This window comes from Dreissena polymorpha, chromosome 2 (assembly GCF_020536995.1).
Source record: "Dreissena polymorpha isolate Duluth1 chromosome 2, UMN_Dpol_1.0, whole genome shotgun sequence".
Taxonomy (NCBI): Eukaryota; Metazoa; Mollusca; class Bivalvia; order Myida; family Dreissenidae; genus Dreissena; species Dreissena polymorpha.
The window spans coordinates 13,914,294-13,941,709 of NC_068356.1; the positions used below are offsets into that span (position 1 = coordinate 13,914,294).

Below are 27,416 nucleotides of genomic sequence, written 5' to 3' on the forward strand. Positions count from 1 at the left end.
TTCATATCAAGTTCAATAACATTTTGATGTTGTTTTTGTAAAAAATCCCATTATCAAGACTTGTGGGATATAATGATATAAAATAAAAGACCATTATAATATTTGTTGGGGTATAAAAATGAAATGGAAAAGTAATTATGTGTAACAAAAATATCAATTTTAGTATTTTGATAACTAAGATACTCAATATAATACAAAACTTTATCAGATGGTTTTCTATATTAAGGATGTCTGATGTGGTTATTAGAAGGAAGGGAACCTGGATAGAAGAAAGAAGCATTGGCTCAGGTGGATTTGGAGCTGTAACCTTGTGGAAAAATGAGGTCTGTTTAAAGCTTGTTGTGCTTAAAATTAACATTTCTAATTTGATCTAGTATCTAAACCAATCAGTATGACAGGGTTCTGGGATATGTCCTTTACATAATTTAACCAATATATATGTCATTTCAAACACTATGGAAATAAACACTACATGTATTTGTATTTCTAATGGCTCTGTATTTTTAGTGATGCACTGACATTGATACAAAAGCACAGTATCAATTAAGCCTTGTTCTGGAAAAAATGTGCTTAATGCATCTGTGTAAAGTGTGGTCACAGGCTTATCAGGGCCATCTTTTTCCGCTTTCATGTTACTCTTCATATAAAAATTCAGTTTTTAGACGGAAAGTGTATCCCAGATTAACCTGTGCAGACTGAACAGGTTAATCTGGGATGACACTTGAATGACTTGATGCAAATGCATGAAGCCCAATGTTCCGAGAACAAGGCTAAATTTATTGTATACTTTTACCAGGAGTCAGGTAAATACGTGGCCATTAAGAAGTGCCGGCTGGCCAATGAGATGACAGACAAGCACAAGAAGCGGTGGCAGATGGAGGTGAAGATCATGGGCAAGCTGGAACACGAGAACGTGATCACGGCCCTCGAGGTGCCCGCCGAGTTAGACGTTAGGCCCACAGAGCTCCCGCTGCTTGCCATGGAGTACTGCTCTGGTGGGGACCTACGCAGGGTAATGTTTGATATTTAACATTAGAGCCCTGTTCTAGGAAATCTGGGAATAATGCATGTGCGTGAAGTGACATCTTAAATAAGCCTGTGCAGTCCGTACAGGCTAATAAGAGATGACACTTTCCTCTATTTTGGTATAATCCTTTTAAAGGATTTTTCTTTTGGTAATTTCATTAAATTCATTTTAAAAAGAAAAGTTAATTATGATGGATATGGGGGTATAAATATTATTTAAGGAGGAGTGCATTGGCTATTAGTCCACACAACCTTTTTATTCTTATAAGTTTACTGTTTGTAGGAAGACTTCTCTTTTCAAAAATGTAGAAATCTTTAATTAAATATGCAGACTGCAAACGCTGATCTTGGACAGATCTGCCTAAAATACAAAATTCAAACAAATATTAAATATTTTTGTTTGTTGATGATAGTTCTATTTGTGGAACAAACAAGATGCTATAAATTGCCTTTCCTCCAGAGCAATGTAGCCTGTTTTGGTTATTCAAATTTGATTTCAGTTGTTAAACATGCCTGAAAACTGCTGTGGCTTGAAGGAGTATGTTGTGCGGTGCCTCATCCATGATGTCTCAGCCGGGATTGAATATCTCCATAGCAACAAGATCATACACAGAGACCTCAAGCCTGAAAATATTGTTATGAAGCCATTAGATGAGCGGGTAAGTTGTGTAATAAGATGTTCCTCTTTCTTGGAAAACTGGGCTTAATGCATGTTCCTAAACTGGATTTCTGCTTAGAGTAGACAGCCTTTAAACTAAAAATGCCATAAAAGCAGAAAGTGTTGTCCCTGATTAGCCTGTGCTGACTGGGACAACACTTAACTCACATGCATTAGGCAAAGATTTTGAGAATACATGTATTGCTCATATGTTTCATTTAGAAAATGTTTACAGTTATATGATATCAAATCTTAACAAAAATATTTTGCATCATCATGTTTGCATTGAAGGAATTAACCCTAGTTGAATGAATCTTGCTTTATTTACAGTGGAATAACACAGGCATGTTCATACTATTGACATTATGTTAGGTATTTTAATAAGTTATTTTATGTTGTAATTTTGTTAAATTTCTGATTGATCGTAAAATCAATTTTTAAAATAATAACGTATAAATTACAATATGAGTGATGAAGAAAGGTCTTTTTTTATACCCCCACAAACGAAGTTTAGTGGGGTATATAGGAGTGAACTTGTCTGTCGGTCGGTCTGTCTGTCGGTCCGTATTCAGTGTCCGCTCTCTAATTCAAGTAGTTTTCATCCGATCTTCACCAAACTTGGTCAGAAGTTGTATCTAGATGATGTCAAGGCAAAGTTCGAACATGGGCCTTGCCAGGTCAAAAAACTAGGTCATGGGGTCACTTAGTGCGTTTTAAACATACAACATATTGTCCTCTCTCTAATTCAAGTAGTTTTCATCCGATCGTCACCAAACTTGGTCAGAAGTTTTATCTAGATGATCTGAAGGCCAAGTTCGATCATGGGCCATGCCAGATCAAAAACTAGGTCACGGGGTCGCTTAGTACATTTTACACATTGAGCATGGTGTCCGCTCTCTATTTCAAGTAGTTTAATTCCGATCTTCACCACACTTGGTCAGAAGTTGTAACTAGATGATGTGTAGGTCAATTTCGAACATTGGCCATGCCGGGTCAAAAACTAGGTCACAGGGTCACTTAGTGTGTTTTAAACCTCACCATGTGGTCAGCTCTCTGATTCAAGTAGATTTTATCCAATCTTCACCAAAATTGGTCAGAAGTTGTATCTTGATAATGTCTAGGGCAAGTTTGAATATGGGTCATGCCGGGTCAAAAACAAGATCACGGGGTCACTTCGTGCGTTTTAAACATCACAATGTTTTCCGCTCTCTAATTCAAGTAGTTTTCATCCAATCTTCACCAAACTTGGTCAGAAGTTGTATTTAGATGATGTCTAGGTCAAGTTTGAATATGGGTCATGCCGGGTCAAAAACTAGGTCACGGGGTATCTTAGTGCGTTTTAAACCTCACCATGTTGTCCGCTCTCTAATTCAAGTAGTTTTCATCCAATCCTCACCAAACTTGGTCACAAGTTTTATCTAAATGATCTCTAGGACAAGTGTGAACATGGGCCATTCCGGGCCTAAAACTAGGTCACGGGGTCACTTAGTGTGTTTTTTAACATTCAGCATGGTGTCCGCTCTCTAATTCAAGTAGTTTACATCCGATCTTCACCAAACTTAGTCAGACGTTTTATGGAGATGATCTTAAGGCCAAGTTAGAACATGGGCCTTTCTGGGTCAAAAACTAGGTCAAGGGGTCACTAAGTGCGTTTTAAAAATTGAGCATGGTGTCCGCTGTTTTTTGTGAAGACGACTTGCAAAATATTATGTGTCGATGCGGCATGTGGGGGTATTCGTCACGTCTGTGACAAAGCTCTAGTGTTATTTGCTTATTTTCTTGTTATTCCTTGCGGTGTGCTCTTTCAGACCATTTACAAGATTATTGACCTTGGCTATGCAAAGGAGCTGGACCAGGGAAGCGTATGTACTTCCTTCGTCGGCACATTGCAATATCTGGTATGTAGACGTTATCAGCTGTTTGAAGTGTATCATACGGACCTAATGCCTCTAAGTTATTTTGGCCTTGATCTGGAAAAACAGGACTTAATTTATGTGCATACAGTGTTGTCCAAGATAAGCCTATACAGGCCTTACAGGCTAATCAGGGACAACACTGTCTACTTTTATGGATTTTTTATATTAAAGGAAGTCTGTTTAAAAGATATTCCAGTTTATGTGGAAAGTTTTCCTGGAGCTAGGCTCATTAACACATGTTGTACTGTACTGTATACTTGTCACATTACGAGCATTGCCATAAAAAGCTTCTGGATAATTCTTTAGAATATAAGAAAGCTTAGTAAGCTTAACATTTGTTCATTAATGGGTATAATATCATTGTATAGAATGTAATGTTTTAATCCACTGCCGACGCTGGGGTATAATATCATTGTATAGAATGTAATGTTTCTATCCACTGCCGACGCTGGGGTATAATATCATTGTATAGAATGTAATGTTTTAATCCACTGCTGACGCTGGGGTATAATATCATTGTATAGAATGTAATGTTTTAATCCACTGCCTACGCTGGGGTATAATATCATTGTATAGAATGTAATGTTTTAATCCACTGCCGACGCTGGGGTATAATATCATTGTATAGAATTTAATGTTTTAATCCACTGCCGACGCAGGGGTATAATATCATTGTATAGAATGTAATGTTTTAATCCACTGCCGACGCTGGGGTATAATATCATTGTATAGAATGTAATGTTTTAATCCATTGCCAAAGCTGGGGTATAATATCATTGTATAGAATGTAATGTTTTAATCCACTGCCGACGCTGGGGTATAACATCATTGTATAGAATGTAATGTTTTAATCCACTGCCAAAGCTGGGGTATAATATCATTGTAGAGAATGTAATGTTTTAATCCACTGCTGACGCTGGGGTATAATATCATTGTATAGAATGTAATGTTTTAATCCACTGCCAACGCTGGGGTATAATATCATTGTATAGAATGTAATGTTTTAATCCACTGCCGAAGCTGGAGTATAATATCATTGTATAGAATGTAATGTTTTAATCCACTGCCGACGCTGGGGTATAACATCATTGTATAGAATGTAATGTTTTAATCCACTGCCAAAGCTGGGGTATAATATCATTGTAGAGAATGTAATGTTTTAATCCACTGCTGACGCTGGGGTATAATATCATTGTATAGAATGTTATGTTTTAATCCACTGCCGAAGCTGGGGTATAATACAATTTTAATTGACTAGTGTATATAGATGGAGTTTTTACTTTTAGAACTTATAGATTGCCCTCTAAATGATACGATTTTAATATTCACTAAGGAACCATATCCTAATAGACCAACTATAGTTTTCGATTTTCATATAGGTGGTCAACAAATGGGAAAGTACTAATATTAACACTAATACAATACTTAACTACAATTAAGTGTAACACATTTTGAGGTCTTATTTTCATTACAAACAGCTTTAAAGTTATCAGCATTCCTATCCCATATTTATAAATTTCACTTGACTACGAATGAAAATAACATTCAAATATAAAGTTGGATTTATGCGGTTACATACGCCCATCATATGACTTCATATTAATGTATTTTTCTTTCTGAAAAAGGTTTGAATGCATAAAAAATGAGTAATATCTTCCATATGAAGTTTGAAACAAAAATTCTATTCACTAGTGCAACTTGTTGCAGAATAATATAATGAGTGCTGCAATTATTAAACTACATTTGAAATTATATTATAACAGTCTCACGAAAACACGATAACATGTTTACTCCTTACATTGTAAATTGATCTTTCTTCGAATTGATTATATTTTTGGTGTATTTACTTCATGCTACTATTGTATATGATTGTAAATGATGATGAGCTTGACATGCTTAAGTCTGAATAAACGATTCTGTTCTGTTCTGTTATAAGGTTTTGTTACAATCTAAACATGAATTGTAAGTTTTTCGTAACGTATACATGCATATTAGCCTCCCTCTTAAAAACAGGGCTGAATGCATATTGGTAGAGTGTCTTCCCAGATTAGCCTGTGGGGTCTGTAGGTGCTAATCAGGCACAACACTTTACACTTTAAGGTGTTTATTGTCTTTTGTTTTCAGAATACCAATTTAGGTAGAAAGTATTGTGCCAGATTAGCCTGTGCAGCTTGCTCAGGACTGGGACAACATTTTACGCACACATGCATTAAGCCCTGTTTTCCCAGAGCAAGGTTCATAAGTAGTTTATTTCAGGCCCCAGAACTGTACTCAAGCAGTAAATACACATGTACTGTTGACTTCTGGTCCTTTGGTACGGTGGTGTTTGAATGCATCACTGGCTACAGACCATTCCTTCCGGACCGCAAACCCATAGAGTGGTATGTGCTAACATTGTATTTCAGTGGTGTTGAGTAATTATCATCAACTCAAAACTTGTCAGTGGACAGCTTCAATAAGCTCCCATTAATGATTTACAGATAAATGACTTATTAATCGTTTGCTTTGCTCGTTATTGTCCCCTACCGGTTTCACCGGAGGGGACTTATGGTTTGCGCTCTGTCTGTCAGTCTGTCACTCAGTCACACTTTTCTGGATCCTGCGATAACTTAAAAAGTTTTTAATATTTTTTCATGAAGCTTGAAACATGGATAGATGGCAATATGGACATTATGCATTTCATTTTATTTTGTTCCTACATCAAAAATACTGGTTGCTATGGCAACAAATAGACTAGATATATGGCTGAAAATGGTGGTTTCTGGATCCTGCGATAACTTTTAAAGTTCTTAATATTTTTTCACGAAACTTGAAACATGGATAGATGGCAATATGGAGATTATGCATGTCATTTCATTGTGTTCCTACGTCAAAAATTCTGGTTGCTATGGCAACAAATTAAAAAAAAAAATCTGACAATGGTGGAATTTCTGACAATGGTGGAGCCGGTAGGGGACTATATTGCTTGGCAATAGTCTTGTTTAACATGTTATATTTCCAAAAAATTGGTTCTACTGTTTTACAAATGGCAACTTTCTTATGATTGTTTATTGAATCCGTCTCCAGATCTATTTATCTGGTCTGACAGCAACAAAATAATTTACTCATACCAGGGGATTAATATTTTTATAATTACTTTTCATAGTTAGATAAGTTTTTTTACTAAGAGGAATATTTGACTTAAAACTACAATTATGTCCGTGTACATTTAACTAGACAATTGTTGAGACATGTCTACAATTTCTTTATAACAGTTAAAATAATTAAGCCTAAGTCTAGTATAAAGTAACATGGTTTTGAATGTCTTAATAAATGTATTTCAAAAATGTGGGACTTGAATGTATCTTCCTATTTATAATAAAATGTAGCTGTTTTCAAAGTGTACTTTTGGCTGTTTAAGGCACAACGAAGTGTGCAAGAAATCCCCAGATGATATTTGTGCCATAGTTGAACATGGGGAAGTGAAGTTCTACAGATGTATACCAACCACTAACAGACTGAGCAGGTAAGGAGTAGTGAAGTAACACAGGTGTATACCAACTACTAACAGACTGAGCAGGTAATGGGTAGTGAAGTAACACAGGTGTATACCAACCACTAACAGACTGACTAAGCAGGTAAGGGGAAGTGAAGTAACACAGATGTATACCAACCACTAACAGACTGAGCAGGTAAGGAGTAGTGAAGTAACACAGGTGTATACCAACCACTAACAGACTGAGCAGGTAAGGGGAAGTGAAGTAACACAGGTGTATACCAACCACTAACAGACTGAGCAGGTAAGGGGAAGTGAAGTAACACAGGTGTATACCAACCACTAACAGACTGAGCAGGTAAGGGGAAGTGAAGTAACACAGGTGTATACCAAGCACTAACAGACTGAGCAGGTAAGGGGAAGTGAAGTAACACAGGTGTATACCAACCACTAACAGACTGAGCAGGTAAGGGGAAGTGAAGTAACACAGGTATATACCAACCACTAACGGACTGAGCAGGTAAGGGAAAGTGAAGTAACACAGGTGTGTACAAACCACTAACAGACTGAGCAGGTAAGGGGAAGTGAAGTAACACAGGTGTATACCAACCACTAACAGACTGAGCAGGTAAGAGGAAGTGAAGTAACACAGGTGTATACCAACCACTAACAGACAACCATGAACAGGCTAGGCTGGTTATCTTATATTAAAAAATATTAAATATTACCCGTAATGTCATACATTTTATTAATGAATCAGGTGATTTCCATCCTCATGTCAGTGATTTGGCCAGGGGTATAGGATTTCACGTGTTGTTACCTGGCATAATTATAAGGTTGCTTTACAATAACAACAAATGTTCTAGTAATTTATTTGATGGCTTTGACCAGCAAAGAGTTCATAATGATTCACTTTAAATGAGACCTGGTTATAGTATGCTTTAAATGAGACCTGGTTATAGTATGCTTTAAATGAGACCTGGTTATAGTATGCTTTAAATGAGACCTGGTTATAGTATGCTTTAAATGAGACCTGGTTATAGTATGCTTTAAATGAGACCTGGTTAAAGTATGCTTTAAATGAGACCTGGTTATAGTATGCTTAAAATGAGACCTGGTTATAGTATGCTTTAAATGAGACCTGGTTATTGTATGCTTTAAATGAGACCTGGTTATAGTATGCTTTAAATGAGACCTGGTTATAGTATGCTTTAAATGAGACCTGGTTATAGTATGCTTCTGTCATGATAATCAGCGGATGGTCAAAGTTAAAATAATGCTGAAATGCAAATGAAGCTAGAGTATGTTTGTGTGTGAATTGGTTAAAGTTTATTTCCATTAAATATTTACTCATCAATTTTTTGTTAATAGTCATTTTCTTTTCATTCCAAATTGGGACTTAGACAAAAATGAATTAAAAACTGATCATGATTTTAATTGTATTGGAGTTTAGTTGACATGAGCTAATATGCTGATGGTAAGCTTTTGTTATCACCGTTTTGTCCATATTTAAATGCATTGTTCTTTGTCAACATTTACCTTGTGAACACTCTTTAGGCCACACTTATTGTACAGCTTTCATTAAACTTTATCACAACACTCGTCTTAAGGAAATATGTGCACTATGGTCACTACTTCAGGTCAGATTAATGAAAAGCTAGTGAACACCATAGAATGTTTTTTTATGATGTCCCAGAGGAGTTTGAAAATGGTTCGTTTTTCCTGCAACGGCTGTAGTGAAACCTTTTGTGCACTCTAGACGTCACATTATTTTGCCAAATCAAACTTGCTCAGAAAAATTTGTCTAATGATATAACAGCAGAGTTAAAAAATGGCATAGGTGAAACTTTGTAAACATTCTAAAAGCCTTTATTGCCCAATCATCATTTAATTTGCCAAAAAAAAATTGTAATGATACCTCAGCTGAGTTCTAGAATGGTTTCGGATGGTTCACAGGACATTTCAGTTCCTTGTAGTCTCAGATGAGCAACCTAGGGCCTTAGGCCTCTTGTTTTTAACAATTGCATACAACTTTTTTCGCTTATTACATATGATCACGTTTGGCCTAGTTATTTTATTAAAATACTTAACATTTACTCCCAAGGATACTATTGCAGGTCTATGCAGACTTATCTAGAACAGTGGTTAAGGCTGATGTTGAGATGGGACCCCAAGGCTCGAGGTGGAGGACTAGGGAAGGATAGTCGAGCCACATGCTTCAATATACTCGAAACTGTGCTAAATATGAAAGTGAGTTCTAGTATTCCATCATATCATTGTGTGTATTTATTGTGTTTTAGTTAACCTTTGGTTTAAGGGCTCAATGTGTGGTGTTAAGATTAGTCCTGTGTCAGTGGTCCATCACCTATTTATTGTAGGTCAAAGGTTAAGGTAACAATCACAGGTATAATGAAATATGTTTCTGTTTACCATTAAGAGAATGCTTAAAACAGTTATCTAAATTGGCATGTTGGTTACTTGGTAGGATCCGAAGACTTCTAGTTACTTTTAGGTCACCAGGTCAAGAAAAGAGGGCCTTGTATCATTGAATTTATTTAGACATGATACCAAAAAAATGTTTGACCCATGCTCATTCACATTTATAAATTCTTTATTTGGAAGAAAAGGAAAATGCCTTGAAATGTGTTTTCTCCATATAAATGATTGCTTCCTCAGAATAACTAATTAATACTTTGACCTGCTATCATCTACATTAATATGTTGTTTTTATTAAGGAAAGGAAGAAGCCTAACAATTTTGAGGTCAATGTATCAGAGTTGTGTAACTTAAAATCTGTTTCCACACAATATACAGATATCTTTTAGGAGTTTACAAATTGTTATGCTGGGTAGTTTGGGGAGAAGGATGACTGCTATTTTGTGAAGTATACATACGATTATCATGGGTTGATAATGGAATGCTCTCAACCAACATCATCAGCATGGATGCTGCCATCATGGAGTGTTTCGGCCTATTATTCCATGAACACTCTGGTGGCGGTGGGCCCACAGTGGTGATCAATCACTGTGTGTTGGGTGATGCTTCCAGCTCTTCTCCTCTCGTTTAAACCACAGCCAACTTGACGCCCTCTCAGCTGCTTTGCTCAGTCTCTGGATAGCCCCTCTTCTGTCTCTGCCAGTAGCCCTAAGTGCTGTCATTAATCTGAATACTGACTGGGAACAGAAACCTCTTGCGCCAACTTCTACCAGGAACAACCAAGTACGCCAGCCTCGTTGCTTACAGAGATCTAGGAGCTCTGAGTACTTCGCTTTCTTCTTTTCGTAAGCCTCTTCACACCTTGTCTCCCATGGTACTGTCAGCTCGATGACGATGAGCTTCTTCCCTGTCTGGGACCACCGTACGACATCTGGTCGTAGGGTTGTCTGGACCACGTCCGGGAATAAATGTCTCTTCCCCAAATCCACCTCCATGTTCCAACCAGTTGTGCCATCTAAGATTGACAACTTGTGTGTCTTTTGCGTTTTACTGGTCTGACCTGTCTTCACGAAGGATATGAGCTTATGAGAAGGGTGGTTTCCTCATTCTTTCTTGCGCTCCTTTTCCAGCCAGTCAGCCAGCTCTCTTAGTACTGAGTCATGCCTCCATCGGTACCTCCCCTGTGTCAGTGCTGTAGAGCAGGATGACAGCACATGTTCTAGTGTGCCTGCTGGTAGTCCTCTCGAGGGCTTTGACTGTCGTAATAGCAACCTCGTACAGCATCAGTGGCCAGAAGGTCTTGGGATCAATGCATGCTGGTACAACCAGGCTTTGAAATTCCCTGGTAGTCCACACCGATCAATATTCTTGAGGCCATCTTCTACCTGTTGCTTGAACTTCTTGGCGTTGTCTCGAGTCTTGTAGACTTGCGTCAAACCATTTCCCAAGGCACTTTATTGGGCTTTTCACTATGGATGGGATCTCCTCATTCTATACGAGGAGCTTGAATCTTTCTGTTGTCTGTCCCTTCTTAAGACGAGGGCTCTGGATTTGACTGCCTTGAACTTTATTCTTCCCCATGAAGCGATGTCTGTCAGGGCTGTCAGCATCCACCTAGCTTGGACATGCGTTGTAGTCGACAATATGAGGTCGTCCATAAAACCTCTGCTAGATGGGAGATAGATTCCTGATTCTGTCTTTGGACCTCTCGTCTCGCATTGAGCCGCGTTTATTAGAAGGTTCATCCTCATAATGAAAAGAACCACAGAAACAGTGCATCCTGTCACGATTCCCTTTTCCAGCTTCTGCCATCTAGTTAGTTGGTCACCTACAGCAAACCGTAGCCGGATGCCATCCATGTAGCTGGTGATAATCTTCTGTACCTGGCCATCTACATGATAGTGCTGGAGGGCTGTGTAGATCAGCTGGTGTGGAATGGATCCATACGCGTTGGCTAAGTCAAGCCAGACAATGGTAAGGTCCTTCCTGCCTTCTTTCGCCTCACAGATGAGCTGTGTGATTGAGCTGGTGTGCTCCACACAGCCGGACTCCCCCTTTCTGAACTGAAGTGTCAATGTACTTGTTTCCAGTCAAGAAAGATGTCAGACACCTTGCAAGGATAGCAAAGAATATTTTTCCCTCGACGTTGAGCAACCAGATCGTTCGGAACTGGTTGACTGTCTTGGAGTTCATCTTCTTTGGTGTAAATACTCCCTCTGCTTCCTTCCATGCGTCTGGAATCTCCCCCTTCCTCCATACAACCCAAAGAAGCCTCCACAACCGCTTTGGAAGTAATGGGCACATCTTGTATACTTTGTACGGGATGGCGTTGGGTCAGGGCGCTGAAGCACTTCGCTCTTTCCTGATGGTATCGTTGACTTCCCCCAGCGTTGGTTCCGAAACATCTAACGGCTTCTCTGGTTCCTGAGCTGGGTCTATTCGTTCACAGTCCCCTAGCGGTTCCTCTCGATTGGGGTCAGAGTGTGTAGAATGGAGATATCTTTCAACCTCTTCAAGTGGTGCTTCTAACTTCCCTGACTGTTCTTTGTCGAGTAAGGATCTTGCAAACTTGTATGGGTTGGCTGTGAATGCTGCTCTCTTTGCCCTTTCCCTGGCTTTCCTTCTTGTGTTTTCGGCTTTCCGTAGTGACATCAGCTCTGACCGTAGTGTTTGCCGGAGTTGCGTTAGTCCTGTCCTTTCCGTAGGTGAACTGGCACGGTATCTTGAGGTAAGCTGTCTGAGTTCGTGTCTCAGATTCTGGATACGGGTCTGCCGTCTGTTAGGTTTTGGAGGTTCTTTTCGTGCAATTCCCTCTTCAAGTCCAAATCTCTCCCTCCCTACTGAGTAGATAAGGGTGGTGAGGGTGGTGAGTTTCCGATCCACTGGTCCTTGCAAGGATGTTTTGAGGATGATGTCGAGATCCTCGTCGAGTTGTTTCAATTATTGCTTGTTGGACGCCTTGGGCCACTTGATCCTTTCTTTCCTGGTTCTAGTGGCAGTGTCTTGCATTGGTCTATCCGGAACAGTCGCCTGGTCTGCATCTTGGGTTCCTTGTGTCTGAAGTAGCTCAAGGAGGGGATTGTCTTCCACTTCTGGTTCCCGGAAGACATCATGTGCTGTCTCATTGACGGAGAATTCCCCAGTACTGTGGGTTGAATCCAGACTGGGGTACTCCTAGGTCTCACTAGCACACCAGCTAAGCGCTGTCGTTGTGACCTCACATGTTGGCAATCGGACTTCCCTTGGTGGATGCGTAGACCGCGTTGGTTCTTACACACCTTTCCACAATTGCAGGTGACTGTTCCATCTCTATTCGTATTCAGTTGGGCAGGCCGTGTCGATACCATGAAATCCGTCCATTTGAGTCTATCATCCTCCCCCCCTCTCAGTAGACTCTGGGGGTGTCTTTCATTTGTGGAGTCTGTAGCTTGTTGGTGGGTGTCCTCTCTCGAAGACTGCAGTTCGGGAAGCTACCCCTAATGCCTCAGTCCAGTCTGATCCTGGTGGTCATCTGTCTCTCCAGTGTCACCGTTCTATTCTTGGTTGTCATCTAGCCTTTCCTAGAAGTCACTGGTACACCAGTTGTTGAATGTGAAGTATACATACCATTATCATTTATTATTTATTTTAAGTTCAAGAAAACAAAGGTAAAGGTCACAGGAGCATTCTGCAGTAAAGAAATCTTGTAAAGATTGTAGTAAATTTGCAATGTTACTTTTATTCCAGATATTCACTTATGGGCATGTATTTATTTCCTGAAATGCCAACTGTAATGTTTTTCTTCTTGTAGATAATATACCTAATGTTTTTCTTATTTGCAGATTATATACCTAATGTTTTTCTTCTTGCTGATAATATACCTAAGGTTTTTCTTCTTGCAGATAATATACCTAATGTTTTTCTTCTTGCAGATAATATACCTCCTACAGGTGTCTACCAATGACTTGCTGACATTCCCTGTGATAGACGCCCACACAATCTACGACCTTCAGCGGCGTATTGAGGATGAGACCCAGATCGCCATTGGTGACCAGGACATCATCATGGCCAATGGGATGACTCCAGACCAGTCCAAACCTGCCACACAGTGCTGGCTGGAACCGGTAGGGGAAGACTGGTTTGGGTTCATTTGTTGGTTTGGTTATTGTTCTCTTAAAACTAACTTGGTACTTAGATGTTATTTAGTGAACTCATGACTGAACAAATCTTAGATAAATATTATTTAATGAAGTCATAACTTAGCTTAAATAAAAAGCTTAAATATATGTAGCCATTAACCAACATTTAGCCCATCATTGTCTGTCATTGTGTTATATTAAATCAAAGGAAACTTTAACGAAAAATGTATATAATATGAAATGAACAAAATGGAACCATATGATTGTGAATGTGTTAAACATATAAAACAAAAGGCTATTTAATAGGGTCAGTTAAGTATTAGTGCAAATAATTGTTAACCTAATGATATGTTTAATAATTATGTAAATTGAATATTTACACATGAATTGTATTTTTAAAAGCTTAGTTTTATTTCTAGTTTGTATGTTTTGTGTGGGTTTATTTTCCAAGAAAGAAACCTTTTATTTTACCATTAAAGAAAATTGACTAACCAAATGTTATTGGTATCTTTAACCAAACTAAATATATACAAAATCATTTTGAAAATAATGAAAAAGAAACCATTCCACAGGTTTTTGAGCAAGTGGTTAATAAACATATATATTGCTAATAACACAGCTCACAAATTGATCATGTTAAAATATTTTCAAGCAGTCAAACATTTTATTTTTTGTCAATTCCAAATTCTCAGTCAGTACACATGTCAGATGATAAATTGTCGTGATTTCTCTTGCAGTCCGAGCAGGAGTATTTTGTGTTCCTGTTCCGCCATGGTGGTGAGAACTTCTCCATAGAAGGAGTTGATGGGAAGACCAAGAGGGCTTTCCCGCCTCTCATACAGGCCATTGTCAAGGATGCCAAGACTATGCTGCCATTCCAGGTTACATTGCACTAATTGATGTTTACCAGCAATTTTGATTTCCTTCTTTAGTGTAGGGATTTTTATGGTCATTCCGTTTGAAAAAAGTCCCACAATTGCCACTTAAACTTATGCAAGGCCTGTTCTTTCTACTAGCCTGCTATGAAAATTTCTGCCAAAATGAAAAAAACGAAGCTAGATGTATATTCCCCAAAACTGAAGGCTAAGGATCCATTCCAAATCAGCGTAAAAAGCCTTGTTAGATAAATCATGTCATGTAATGTTCAAAGTTATGTAGCCAAATAATGACTTTTTCTTCAATTACGGCATTATGTATTTACTACATTGACAAACAAAATTATTCAATTGATATTGCAAACTTTGGAGAACAACCATTTTTGGTGAAAACCGAGGTATTGTCATAGCCAGCTTGTCGTCTGACGCCTGCGGTCTGTTGTCCGCATCGTGCTAAAACCTTAACATTGGCTCTAAAATTAAAGTGCTTCCACCTACAACCTTGAAACTTCATATGTAGCTGCACCTTGATGTGTTCTACACGCCACACCCATTTTTGGATCACTAGGTGTAAGGTCAAGTTCACTGTGACCTCTAATATAAAACCTTAACATTGGCTCTAAAATCAAAGTGCTTCCACCTACAACTTTGAAACTTCATATGTAGATGCACCTTGATGAGTTATACACGCCACACCCATTTTTGGGTCACTAAGTCAAAGGTCAAGGTCACTGTTACCTCTGATATAAAACTTTAACTTGGCTCTAATATCAAAGTGCTTCCACCTACAACTTTGAAACTTCATATGTAGATGCACCTTCAGCAGTTCAACATGCCACACCCATTTTTAGGTCACCAGGTCAAAGGTCAAGGTCACTGTGACCTCTAATATAAAACTTTAACATCTCTAAAATTAAAGTGCTTTTCTTCTGACAAGCTTTCATTTATTCAAAACTGCACCCACAGCTGAGCGTTGGCACCTGCTATGCGGTGCTCTTGTTGGACACTTGTTTCAGACATAAGCCTGCTAAGACTTTGCTTATTGAGTGAGATTTTTAAGCCCCCAGTAGGATGGCATATAGCAGTTGAACTGTCCGTCAGTCAGTATGTCAGTATGTGTGTATGTCAGTATGTGTGTATGTCAGTATGTGTGTATGTCAGTATGTCTGTCCGTCCGAAAAAAAAACTTTAACATTGGCCATAACTGCATTATTGAACATAGAAACTTGATATTTGGCATGCATGTGCATCTCACAGAGCTGCACATTTTGAGTGGTGAAAAGTGAAGGTCAAGGTCATCCTTCAAGGTCAAATGTCTAATATATGGCGTCTGTCCGTCCGTCCAAAAACTTTAACATTGGCCATAAATTTTTCACTATTGAAGATAGCAACATATATATTTGGCATGCATGTGTACCTCATGAAGCTGAATATATTGAGTGGTGAAAGGTGAAGGTCAAGGTCATCCTTCAAGGTCAAATGTCAAATAAATGGCGTCCATCCGTCCAAAAACTTTAACATTGGCCATAACTTTTTCACTATTGAAGATAGCAACTTGATATTTGGCATGCCTGTGTATCTCATGGAGCTGAACATTTTAAGTGGTGAAAGGTGAAGGTCAAGGTCATCCTTCAAGGTCAAATGTCAAATATATGGCGTCTGTCCGTCCGAAAACTTTTATTGGCCATAACTTTTTCAATATTGAAGATAGCAATCTGATATTTGGCATGCATGTGTATCTCATGAAGCTGCACATTTTGAGTGGTAGAAGTTCAAGGTCAAGGTCATCCTTCAAGGTCAAAGGTCAATTTTTATTTAAATAATTTCAAAGCGGTGTTCTCATGAACAAAGGGGCGCAATAGGGGGCATTGTGTTTCTGACGAATACATCTCTTGTTTATTATAAAATAATGAAATAAAACAAAATAAATTAAACTATAAATTTAAAGGTAAATTATATAAATTTCATTAAATGCAATAAAGGGAGTGGGAATATACATTGCAATGGATAAACACTTGACAAGACAATTGAATGTACACATTCCAGTATTCAGAATTTTATAAACTGAATTGATTCCAAGCTTGTACACATGCACAAACTCCTTAAAACTGAAGTCCCATATAAAGGCATTTAAGGCACCCATTAGGGTTTACAATCATCCTTCAACAAGAAAGCTTTTGTCTTCTGTATTTGAAAATAAACCTTGCCACCTGAGACAATAACTTAATGATAACGATTAATGAAAACACATTGTTTATAGTTGTACAAGGTAAAATAACCAGTTTTTTTCTTATTTTGTGTATGATTTATAGATTTGTTTTACCTCCAAAAATATCGCAGGAACAAAAAAGAACTTGGGCTGAGTCGGTTGTTTACTGTGAAGAAGTCCATCAGCTTTTCAAACGGCTAGTGCTCAGTCAACGGGCCATCATGTAAGACTTTATTGCTCAGTCAACGGGCCATCATGTAAGACTTTATTGCTCAGTCAACGGGCCATCATGTAAGACTTTATTGCTCAGTCAACGGGCCATCATGTAAGACTTTATTGCTCAGTCAACGGGCCATCATGTAAGACTTTATTGCTGATTTTACCCTTGATCTGGGAATACAGTGTTAAATGCATGTGGGTAAAATCTAATTCCAGATTAGCCTGTGCTGTCTGCTTTTATGGTAGTTTTCTTTTTAAGGAGGTACACATCCAGTATAGGCTGAAAGTGTCCATTAAGCTGTGCAGTCCCCACAGGCTTATCTAGGACAAAACTTTAGGCACATGCATTAAGCCCTGTTATCCCAGATTCAGAATAGTTTTGTAGCATAATGGTCAGACTGCTTTTAAAAGGGTTATTCCCTATTTCATGCAATTTTGCACTTTCTTTAGTCATGCAAAATTGTTTTAATTCAACTGCCATATTCGGTATAGTATATTTAATAATTAACATTCTGGTTATGAAAAATAAATAAATTTAGTCCAATTTAATTCCAGTTAATATTTAAAACAGTAATTTAATAATATTATGACCATAAAAATATTTGAAAGTAAAATAAGATTTATGTTACAATAATTGAATTTTAAACATCTCTCTCTCTCTTGTTTTTATTGTTTTTAGTTACTGGTGTTGTGAAAAGCATAAATGTCTTTGAGCAAGAAGTATTACTTACATTATTTTAATAGAAAGTAATACTTTTCTCCTGATTTCAGGTTAAGTTTATTAAGGAGTGATTCCCAGTTTGTAAAAACCAAGAATAAAATGTTGGCAGAGAAAGAAGTTATGTTGACAAAGATTAAATACTTCCAGGAAAGGTAAGTATTTTCAGAATACATTAAGAACTTACTTTTTTTATCAGTGCAAATAATCATGTTGTTTGAGTACCATAGATCAATACAATTTTATAGAATTGTGTAGACTAGCACAGTTGTTGTTGGAACATTCACTGCTGCAAGTGATTCAATGCCATGTCAATTTGAGAGGTGGTCACCTTACTTTACCAGACCGGTGGGATTATCCCCAGGCACATGTACAATGGTTTCCCAATAAAGCACACCCAAACACAAACTTTAAAAGATATTTTACAAACAAAATAAATGCTTGAAAATTCCATAAATAATTCATAAATACTCAATGTGTGTGAGTTGAAATGTGAAACACAAAATATTAATCAATCTATATTATGATATTATTTTGCATTTTAGTTTAGAACATGATGTGATGTTTTACTGTGAACAAGTCAACAATGGTGGAGTTAGTGAGTATTTTATTTGATTTCACAAGTATGTGAATATATTTGAATTGAAACAATTATGGTCATTTTTATATCTCAAACCAAGTTTTTTTGCTTTATTTCAACTTTCAGATTACATTATCCTTAACTTATTGGAAATTAAATTTAACCATAATTAAGCATAAAATATCACATAAGGTTTGATAAATGGTATACAATATATCACAGTCATGTACATCACACCATGTTTTGTATAAATGTATAAAAGTTTGTTCAAATTACTGCAGGTTCAGACAGGATGTACACAAAGTGGATGAAAATGACACAAGATGTACTAGAATTTAAAAAGCTGGTAATTATATTTTTAAGGAAAAATAGATATTATAAAGTAGCATCAAGCTAACTTAATGCTTGGTGACAGATTGTTGTAGAATTACACATTACCTGGTTAAACAAGCAGGGCCATGCAAAATTGTTTCATATTGCATATGCCCCCAGCCTAGCTCCAGACAAGCCTGCGCATACACACAGTCTGGCTAAGAGCCACTCTGTCAGCTCATTATTAAATGGCATTTGCTAAGAGATATAGAGAATACTAGGTTAGCATTAAATACAGAGTAGTTTATGTTGCGACGCTTAGAACGCCCGGGAGCGCGAGCCTTGGCTAGCGCTTACGGTGTTTGAGCCGAGCAACATAAACTTCTCTGTATTCAATGCTAACCGAGTATTCAATTTATCCCATTTTTTTCAACATTACATTTAACATTAATAGATCTAATAACCTTAACAATAATTGTAATTCATTCTTAAAAGTGCTTAAAATCTAACAAATGTAACCATGCGTAGTGATATAGAATGTATTTGTTCTGGTACGCAAAATAGTCTTTAAAAATTTCACACACAATCTGTAAAACGAGAAAAAAACATCACCATATGCCTCGATTCAATTTTACGCAGCATGCAAATTGTAACACATTACATGCGCAAAAGAAGATTTTATTTTCATTTTGTTTTCGAAAGAAAATGATCAAAATCCAATATGGCGGCGATTGCTCCTGACAAAATGATGTTGATGTCAACATACATGTACATGTAGATTTGCACACAGAGTCGTTCGAAACATAAATTATAAAAAAACTATACTCGCCTTATTTGTTCATGGACGCTGCAGATTTTGATGGCGTCTAGATCTAGCCTTCACATCCTGTAGTTTGTGACCCAAACACAAGATAATCCGTAATAATTCTATCAAGCTTTGATTCAACTTTGAAACACTTGTTGCAAACGGGTAATTCTTACTGAATAGACTTTCTTTGATAATAACAAAGACAAAGTTTATTCATTAAAGAAAATACCCTTACGTTTACTTACATCCATAAGCAAAACAATCCGAATAGACTACTGAACCAAAATACACACCCATCAATATGTTCTACACACACAATTTTACATTCAAATAGGCAGGCACATTCTGAAAATCAATAACACGAATAAGCTAGATCTACATGTAGATCTAAATCCTTCGTCCCACCGGTTCGATCCGAGGTAAGTAGTCCATAGAATATGCACTTTTTTATAATAACATCTACGATACATTAACACGAAAAAAATGCGCGTCTTCAATGTTTTATTCCGAGACCTCGCATACAACTCGTTTTACTAGTTTCGTCTAAACCAAAAGATGACATCACAAAGATAACGCAATATGTATGTCATTTTATGACGCCATCAATCAGCTGATATATTATACGGATGACGAAAAATTATGTCCTTAGACTAGATCTAAAGGTTGAAGGTCATATAATTTTAAAGCTAAAGTTTTCTTAACTCTAGAGGTTTCTTATGAAAAATCATAGTGGTAGAATAAAAAGTAGTCCGTGCACGCGACAGGTATATTCAACAAGGTGGGAGACAGGCTAGTTTATTTCATATGGTGTTATACCGTCAATGTCGGTATAAAAATGGGATAAAAATATTAATTTGATGAATAAGGGATATGTTCATAAGAAAAACTGCATATTATGTATACATTATATTGTTGTTTTAGGAAAATAGGGTGGTAGAGCTGGATAACCATGCAAATGCTCTACAGACGAGGATAGTGGAATTGCAGAAAAGTCCCTTTGCAAAAACAAAACAGGATGACACTCTTGAGCAGCTGTAGGTTTATTTTGTATTGGATTCTTTAGAGAAAAGAATATAAGCCATGCTATGAGAATGGATTGCGTAAAGCCTCTATGGCTAATCTGGGATGACACTTTCCATCTAGACTAGTTGTCTGTACGTGCTAATCTGGGATGACACTTTCCATCTAGACTAGTTGGGATTGCGTAAAGCCTGTACGTGCTAATCTGGGATGACACTTTCCATCTAAACTCGTTGTAAAGCCTGTACGTGCTAATCTGGGATGACACTTTCCATCTAGACTAGTTGTAAAGCCTGTACGTGCTAATCTGGGATGACACTTTCCATCTAGACTTGTAAAGCCTGTACGTGCTAATCTGGGATGACACTTTCCATCTAGACTAGTTGTAAAGCCTGTACGTGCTAATCTGGGATGACACTTTCCATCTAGACTAGTTGTAAAGCCTGTACGTGCTAATCTGGGATGACACTTTCCATCTAGACTTGTAAAGCCTGTACGTGCTAATCTGGGATAACACTTTCCATCTAGACTAGTTGTAAAGCCTGTACGTGCTAATCTGGGATGACACTTTCCATCTAGACTAGTTGTAAAGCCTGTACGTGCTAATCTGGGATGACACTTTCCATCTAGACTAGTTGTTCTTTTAGAAGAGACATTATTAAATTGAAAAATTCCTTGAAAGAGGAAAGTGTAATCCCTGCACTGGCTAATTTGGAATTACACTTTATCCACATTCATTAAACTCGTTTTTGTTCAGAGCACTGCCTATATTCATTTTGTGTTTCTGATTTATCAGCCTGGTGTTTTTTTATGATATTGAAAGGAAATACTTTAGACTTATAGAATAAAGACTTTTTCATTGTGGATCATTTTACTGGTTGTACGGCATTACATCTTGAAGATGGTATCATGGTCATAATTTTATTTATGAATGTAGCATATCATCAATTTTATATGAATTTCTCCCTGTTGAAAATTGCAGTTGAACATTATTGCAGTTGAATAAACATGGAATCTCATTATTGGTAAAAATATCATTAAGAGCATAAAGAAGGGTAGACGTTTTAGTTCTCAATATATAATATAATTACACATAGTTTGTTAGAACACTCATTCTTTAGATGACAATTTTGTCTTTTATTGTTTTTTAATAGAGAGTATACCCAAGATGCATTCCATGTGTACTTAGACTTGTATAAAAACAATTAAATACAGTCTATTTAATTAAGGTTATTATTGCAATACTTTGGTATGTAAGTGGGTTAAATTAGAAAAAAAAGCCCAAGCAAAGGTGGTTGTTCTGAAAAAAGTTGACATCCTTATGCCAATGTGACAGTCTTCAAAGCCACCTCATGTTTTTATTTTCAGAGCTAAGCAGGCCAAGAAGGCATATCAAGATTTCAGACAACAAGTTAGAGGTATGGGCATCCAAAGAAGGACTTCTTATACCTTTAGAATGAAAGTAAAATTATTTGGAACCATAATTATTTGAGCCTATATTTGAGCTGAAATTCCTTTTCTGAGTTACAAACGAAGTGCTTTTATATCAGTCTTCAATTGAACTGTTATTTTTTGTTTATTCCAATGTGAAATGTATGTGTATTTTTATTTCGATGTAAGTCATACCAATGCCAATGTCATATGTCTTTATCCATTCTAATGTGAACTACAGGCCAACGTTCTTTCTAATGTGATATGTTACTCTACATTCATTCCAATTCCAAAACTCAATTCTAAAATTATGCCAATGTGTAATATATGACAATATATTAATTGCAGTTTAAAATGTATATATGTATATTTATCCCAGTCTGATATTGATGTTGATATTAATTCTTATGTGAAATGCAGGTCAATTTTTTATTCCAATGTGAAATGTTGTCTATATTCATCCCATTTGAGAACTATGTACATGTATAATATCCATTTCTATTTGAAATTATTGTCTATTTTCATTCCAATAAAAATATATGTTTATATTTATTTCATTGTGAAAAATATGTGTAAATTCTTTTTTGTGTGAAATGTATGTCTATATTAATTCGAAAGTAAAAAATATGTCTGTATTCATTCCAATGTGGAAAATATGTTAATATTAATTTCTATACAAAATGCAGGTCATCATGAAATAAATATCATTTAATTCCTTGAAGAAGTGTAGTTTTGTGTATGTTTTCTATGTGAAATATAGTTTTTTATTCATTTTATTGTTCACTGTGAAGGGTTTCTTTTATTGTCAGACAACCGTGACGAGGTGAGGGACAACAAGCCAATCGTGAATATCATCGTGAAGTCAGTCATGTGGCGGGACAAGAAACTGCCTGATCTCTACGCTCACTTGGGGTAAATTGCAGAGCTAGTATTAAATGAGGCGCACTCTGGGAAAACGGGCTTAATGCATGTACGGAAAGTGTCGTCCCAGAATAGTCAGTATAGTCCTAATCAGGGACAACATTTCTGCTTTTATGGAATTTTTTGTTTAAAAAAAGTTTCTTCTAAAAGAAAATCAAGTGTAGGTGGAAAGTGTGAACCCTGATTTGCCTGTGAGGACAAGACAGACTACTCTTGTACGACACTTTACGCACATGGATTAAGACAGAGGAAGGCTCAAGTATAAAACAGAATCTCATACTTACCGGTAACAAGAGCATACTTTAGAATGTGGTCTTTTCCTTTTCAAATAGTTTGTTGATTTTATCACAATTGAAATACATATAGCATTTATATCATCTCTTCTGTTCTTCAAAGTGAAAATCATGTAAAAATGTTAGTTGTCAAATTAACAGGAAAAGAAAATATTGGGTTAGTTGTGCAATATTTGGAAAACTTCCCATACTATTGTACAGTTTTGAATAGCCATAAGACTGTTTCAATGATTCCTCAAAGTTGAGTATGAATTCCAAACCAGTTTGTTTGTTTTTTGGAAACACAAAAAACAACAATTATGTGAGATTTATAACAAATATTGTAAAGTAGTAAGCTATCATATATCACACACAAAACATCTGCAATTTCAGACAAAAATCTTAATGTTAGCTATATACAATCATGATACGTGCACCTGACTTTGAGTGCTATTTCAGGAAGATCAGTGCATGTAAGTATGACTTGAACAAGCTTCTGCCTGAGATAGAGAACTGCATCCAGGAGATCCAGGTGAACTCCAAGAAGATCACGGAGTTCCAGACACAGCGACAGACGGCAGTATGGAAACTCCTAGAAATAGCCGTATGTGTGGTGTAGTACCTCTCTCTCTGTTTAATGCCATACTTAATGCTACAATCAAGCTCTCATATTGGAATGGTTGATTATTTGAGGATATGGCAGTCAGCATCCCCCAAATGATGTCCACTGTCCGTCTTAATGTGGGATTGTTATGCTCCCCCAAAATTTTTGGGGGAGCATATAGTCGCCGCTTCGTCTGTCCGTCCGTGTGTCTGTCCATCTGTGCACAATTTTTGTCCGGGCTATTTCTCAGCAATTAATGACTGGAATTCAATTAAACTTTATGGGAAGCTTCACTACCAAGAGGAGATGTGCATATTATCAGCCGGTTCTGTTCGGATGATTTTTCACAGAGTTATGGCCCTTTGAAATTTTCCATTAACTGTACATATAGTGCAATTCTTGTCCGGGCTATTTCGCAGCAACTAATGACCGGAATTCAACGAAGTTTTATGGGAAGCTTAACTACCTTGAGGAGATGCGCATGTTATTTGTGGGTTCTGGTTAGATGATTTATTTAGAGAGTTATGACCCTTTGAAATTTGCTTAACCATCCATCGTATTATTTTGTCTAAAGTTATGCCCCTCAAGACGTTTCCTTTTATCTGGATATATTGTGACAAAAAAAAACTTTGGGGAGCATCACCCGTCTCCGACAGTTTCTTGTTTGTTTAAGATGCCGTCTATATAGATATATTATATTGTAATACAGTAGTTCCATATGGCATACATTGTTATTCACATGCAGGTCACTATTTTTAGCTTGTTTGTAGAGGTATGACATGATCTTCTTAAGAAGTTGTAGTCCCCTCTTTTGCAACCTGATCATAGATTCTATCATACCTTGATAGTTATCAGAATAACATCTTACAGTGAAACATCAGTATTATCTTCCATTAAGATGTATAATTAGTACCAGACTTATTATAAAACAATTGTTAATGATTGCCTTTTATAGAAACTATTAGATTTAGACAGGTTTATTATATCATTTTACATGTTTGTGAAGTGTGGTCCTAGATTAACCTGAGCACACTTTAGGCTCATTCCTTTCGTATTTTACAGATACAGCAGGGCCGTAAGGACCAGACCAATCCCAGCACCCTGGAGGACATGGTGGACCTGCCTGGGCTGGGTCACGTTGACTCTACCTCACCCGGCCCCATCTACATGGGCCCTGCCCAGCCCTTCACTCCTGGGTATGGGGCCAACAGCTATATTGAGTCTGTCCTGGCCACGCCCACCATGCTGGAGTCTGTTCAGGTGTTTGAGGACTCCAGGGCAACCAGTAAACAGTGAGTGGGTTGTTTGGTTACCATGGTTTCTGTACCTGGCACACTGTTCAGTATCAATAATAATTGATGTAGTCATCTGACTTGAAAGTTCTTGATCCAGAAATAAAGCTTAACCTTTAATTAAATACTTGTTTATGCTTTGCACTGACTTATGTGTATTATTTGTAGGAACAAGTCTATTGCAATAGAACTTTGGCTTTCAAAAGTTCAAATCGTTTTTAGTCTATCAATATTTAATGATTATCAGTAAATTAGTTTTTGGTTTTCCAGAATGGAAAATGCCCTTGGAGAACTTATGAAGGACCATGATATGTTTTCTATGAAAATAAATGACTTTGATAAATATCTTGGAGATGGAACATTCGTATAACATGTGCAGACCTTTCAGAATTGTAACAAGGTCGGTATATTTGGAACCTGCAACCTGTTTCCATGGTTACCTGTTGCTATATAGCAATTGTGAATATGTCTGTGATGGATACTTTGAAAGGCCCACTCTTGATGTTTATGGTTACTACTACCGTGGTAGTACTGTTAACAATACATCACAAAGTGCCGATCAGACTTTAACAGTCTGTGTGTATGTGTTTGTGCTTGTCAAGACTTATTTTCAGTGATGGACAGGTGAAATTCATGGAATATGAAAGTGTTCATCTGAATAAACGACTAATCAATTTCAAGAGTTTTAATAATTTTATCTTTTTATATCACATGTCCATTTATTCTAGTGTGTTTTAAAAACTGACATTTAGTTGGTAGATCTTTATGTTATTTGTGTTTTTTATCACAATACAATGCAATATGCAAATCTGTTGATTAAGTCTCATGGTATAACTCAGTTGCCCTGAATAGAAAATAGTAGCTCTGTGTTCCCTATGTAACATATTCCTGAAGTATGTGATCTAAATGTTTAATAAACTTCCAAGGCTTAGTTGGGGGAGTTGTTGACTGTCAAGTTAGGGTGCTAGAGTCGAATACCAGCCAGCCATATGAACTGGTCTGGTGACTGGTTATGATATTATATATATGACCATTCTCCCCTACTTTGAATTAAAGTATGGCAACAAAATGACTGTGAATCTGTATACAGCCGTGTTTATTTCGATGTATTTATTTATCATTACTTTGTAATCATAGCTATTATAGGTACTTTGTATTATTTTCACACATATTATTATTTTGTGATTTCTGACCTTCTGTCAAACATGTCTGAAGCTCCGTCCACATGTGACCCATGGATAGTAATGGGCATCCCAGTAGTATTAATTAGTAATAACAATTAGTAATTATATTAACTGGTATGTGTAACTCAGCCAAAAAACAAGATAATGGTTAAAGGAGCACTATTGTATACTTTAGTATTAACATGTAAACTAATCATACATATTGTGTGGTATGAAGGTAAATTATAGCTACATAATATGAAGAAAAGATGATGTTGGTGCAATGTGTTATGTATTTAAATTTTATAAAAAACTGTGTCATAGATCCTTACTAATTAATAAGATGACTAAGTTGGTTTATATGTCATGAATTACAGAGATGCATTTGCTTGTTGCCATTTGCGGCAATATTGAAAGACATTTAGACTCTTGTACATATTTGTCAACAATATTAATAACTGTCTGTTAATGCTTTAAATAGATGTTTTATTAAGAATAGTGATCTATGTTGAAATAAAGCTTAGAAAAAAATGGTATACACTTAATCAACAAATTATTTTTTTAAATGTGTCTTTATAAAATTATAATTTCCATGGTTTCTGACTAAGATTCTTTTGTCATTCTATATGATTTACTTAGCGGTATTTCTTTGACTGTTAATGAAATTATTTCTTGTCCAATGGCAGATTATCTTAATTTTGGTACATTAAACAAGTGTTATTTACACAACTTTTCTAGTCGTTGTCTGATATTGAAGAAATGTTACCTATATTTTTTATGGTTTGAGATAAAAAGAACAATGTAAACCAAAGCCTGCCTTTACATAACTTCCAATATTTCCTCTGTTTTTTTACACACATAAAAGAAACTTAGGGAAATAGATGCACGATTTTATTAATAAATATGAAAATGATACAGATTTCAATTGGATGGTTTCCCTCCCTGTAAGATTTGCTTAATTGAGTCCCCCACACATTCTACAATAATCTACTAGCTTACTTTTGTTCAGAAGTGCAGTGTTTTGCAGATTTTACATTCGACTAGGTTTGATAAAGTACAAGAGAGATAACATTCTTTATTCATAAACTTCCTTAAGTGTGTACCTTGTGCATGTAGGAGTCTTTTTAAATTATATAAACATTTAATAAGGGAATACTGATGTTTATTGTGTATCTGAACATTATTTATCATTATAACAAAGGCTGTTTGTAAAACACGCATGCCCCCCCAAATGGGCAGTCAGTTGTAGTGGCAGCCATTGTGTGAATATGTTAGAAACCATTTTACTGCTTCAGGTCAGTGACCTTGACCTTTGACATAATCACCTGAAAATCAAAAGGGGTCATCTGCCAGTCATGATCAA

At 36.7% G+C, this 27,416-nt stretch overlaps 1 protein-coding gene across 2 annotated transcripts in view; it reads left to right on the plus strand.

Annotated features, from left to right (window-relative positions):
- The window catches only part of LOC127865919 (inhibitor of nuclear factor kappa-B kinase subunit alpha-like), a 27,551-nt gene extending 585 nt beyond the window's left edge, over window positions 1-26,966 (plus strand). Inside the window, exons 2-20 of one of the 2 annotated variants that reach the window (XM_052406008.1) lie at window positions 227-323; window positions 797-1,012; window positions 1,527-1,685; window positions 3,493-3,582; window positions 5,857-5,981; window positions 7,001-7,105; window positions 9,193-9,325; window positions 13,423-13,614; window positions 14,367-14,510; window positions 16,845-16,936; window positions 17,704-17,805; window positions 18,196-18,248; window positions 18,509-18,576; window positions 20,272-20,384; window positions 21,739-21,788; window positions 22,611-22,713; window positions 23,454-23,598; window positions 24,661-24,890; window positions 25,161-26,966. In XM_052406008.1, the coding sequence (XP_052261968.1) occupies window positions 228-323; window positions 797-1,012; window positions 1,527-1,685; window positions 3,493-3,582; window positions 5,857-5,981; window positions 7,001-7,105; window positions 9,193-9,325; window positions 13,423-13,614; window positions 14,367-14,510; window positions 16,845-16,936; window positions 17,704-17,805; window positions 18,196-18,248; window positions 18,509-18,576; window positions 20,272-20,384; window positions 21,739-21,788; window positions 22,611-22,713; window positions 23,454-23,598; window positions 24,661-24,890; window positions 25,161-25,260 (2,316 nt within the window). In that variant the 5' untranslated portion in view covers window position 227 and the 3' untranslated portion in view covers window positions 25,261-26,966. The remainder of the gene's footprint in view (window positions 1-226; window positions 324-796; window positions 1,013-1,526; window positions 1,686-3,492; window positions 3,583-5,856; window positions 5,982-7,000; window positions 7,106-9,192; window positions 9,326-13,422; window positions 13,615-14,366; window positions 14,511-16,844; window positions 16,937-17,703; window positions 17,806-18,195; window positions 18,249-18,508; window positions 18,577-20,271; window positions 20,385-21,738; window positions 21,789-22,610; window positions 22,714-23,453; window positions 23,599-24,660; window positions 24,891-25,160) is intronic. The other variant, XM_052406009.1, reaches the window with a different exon arrangement.
- The last annotated feature ends 450 nt before the right edge of the window (window positions 26,967-27,416 follow it).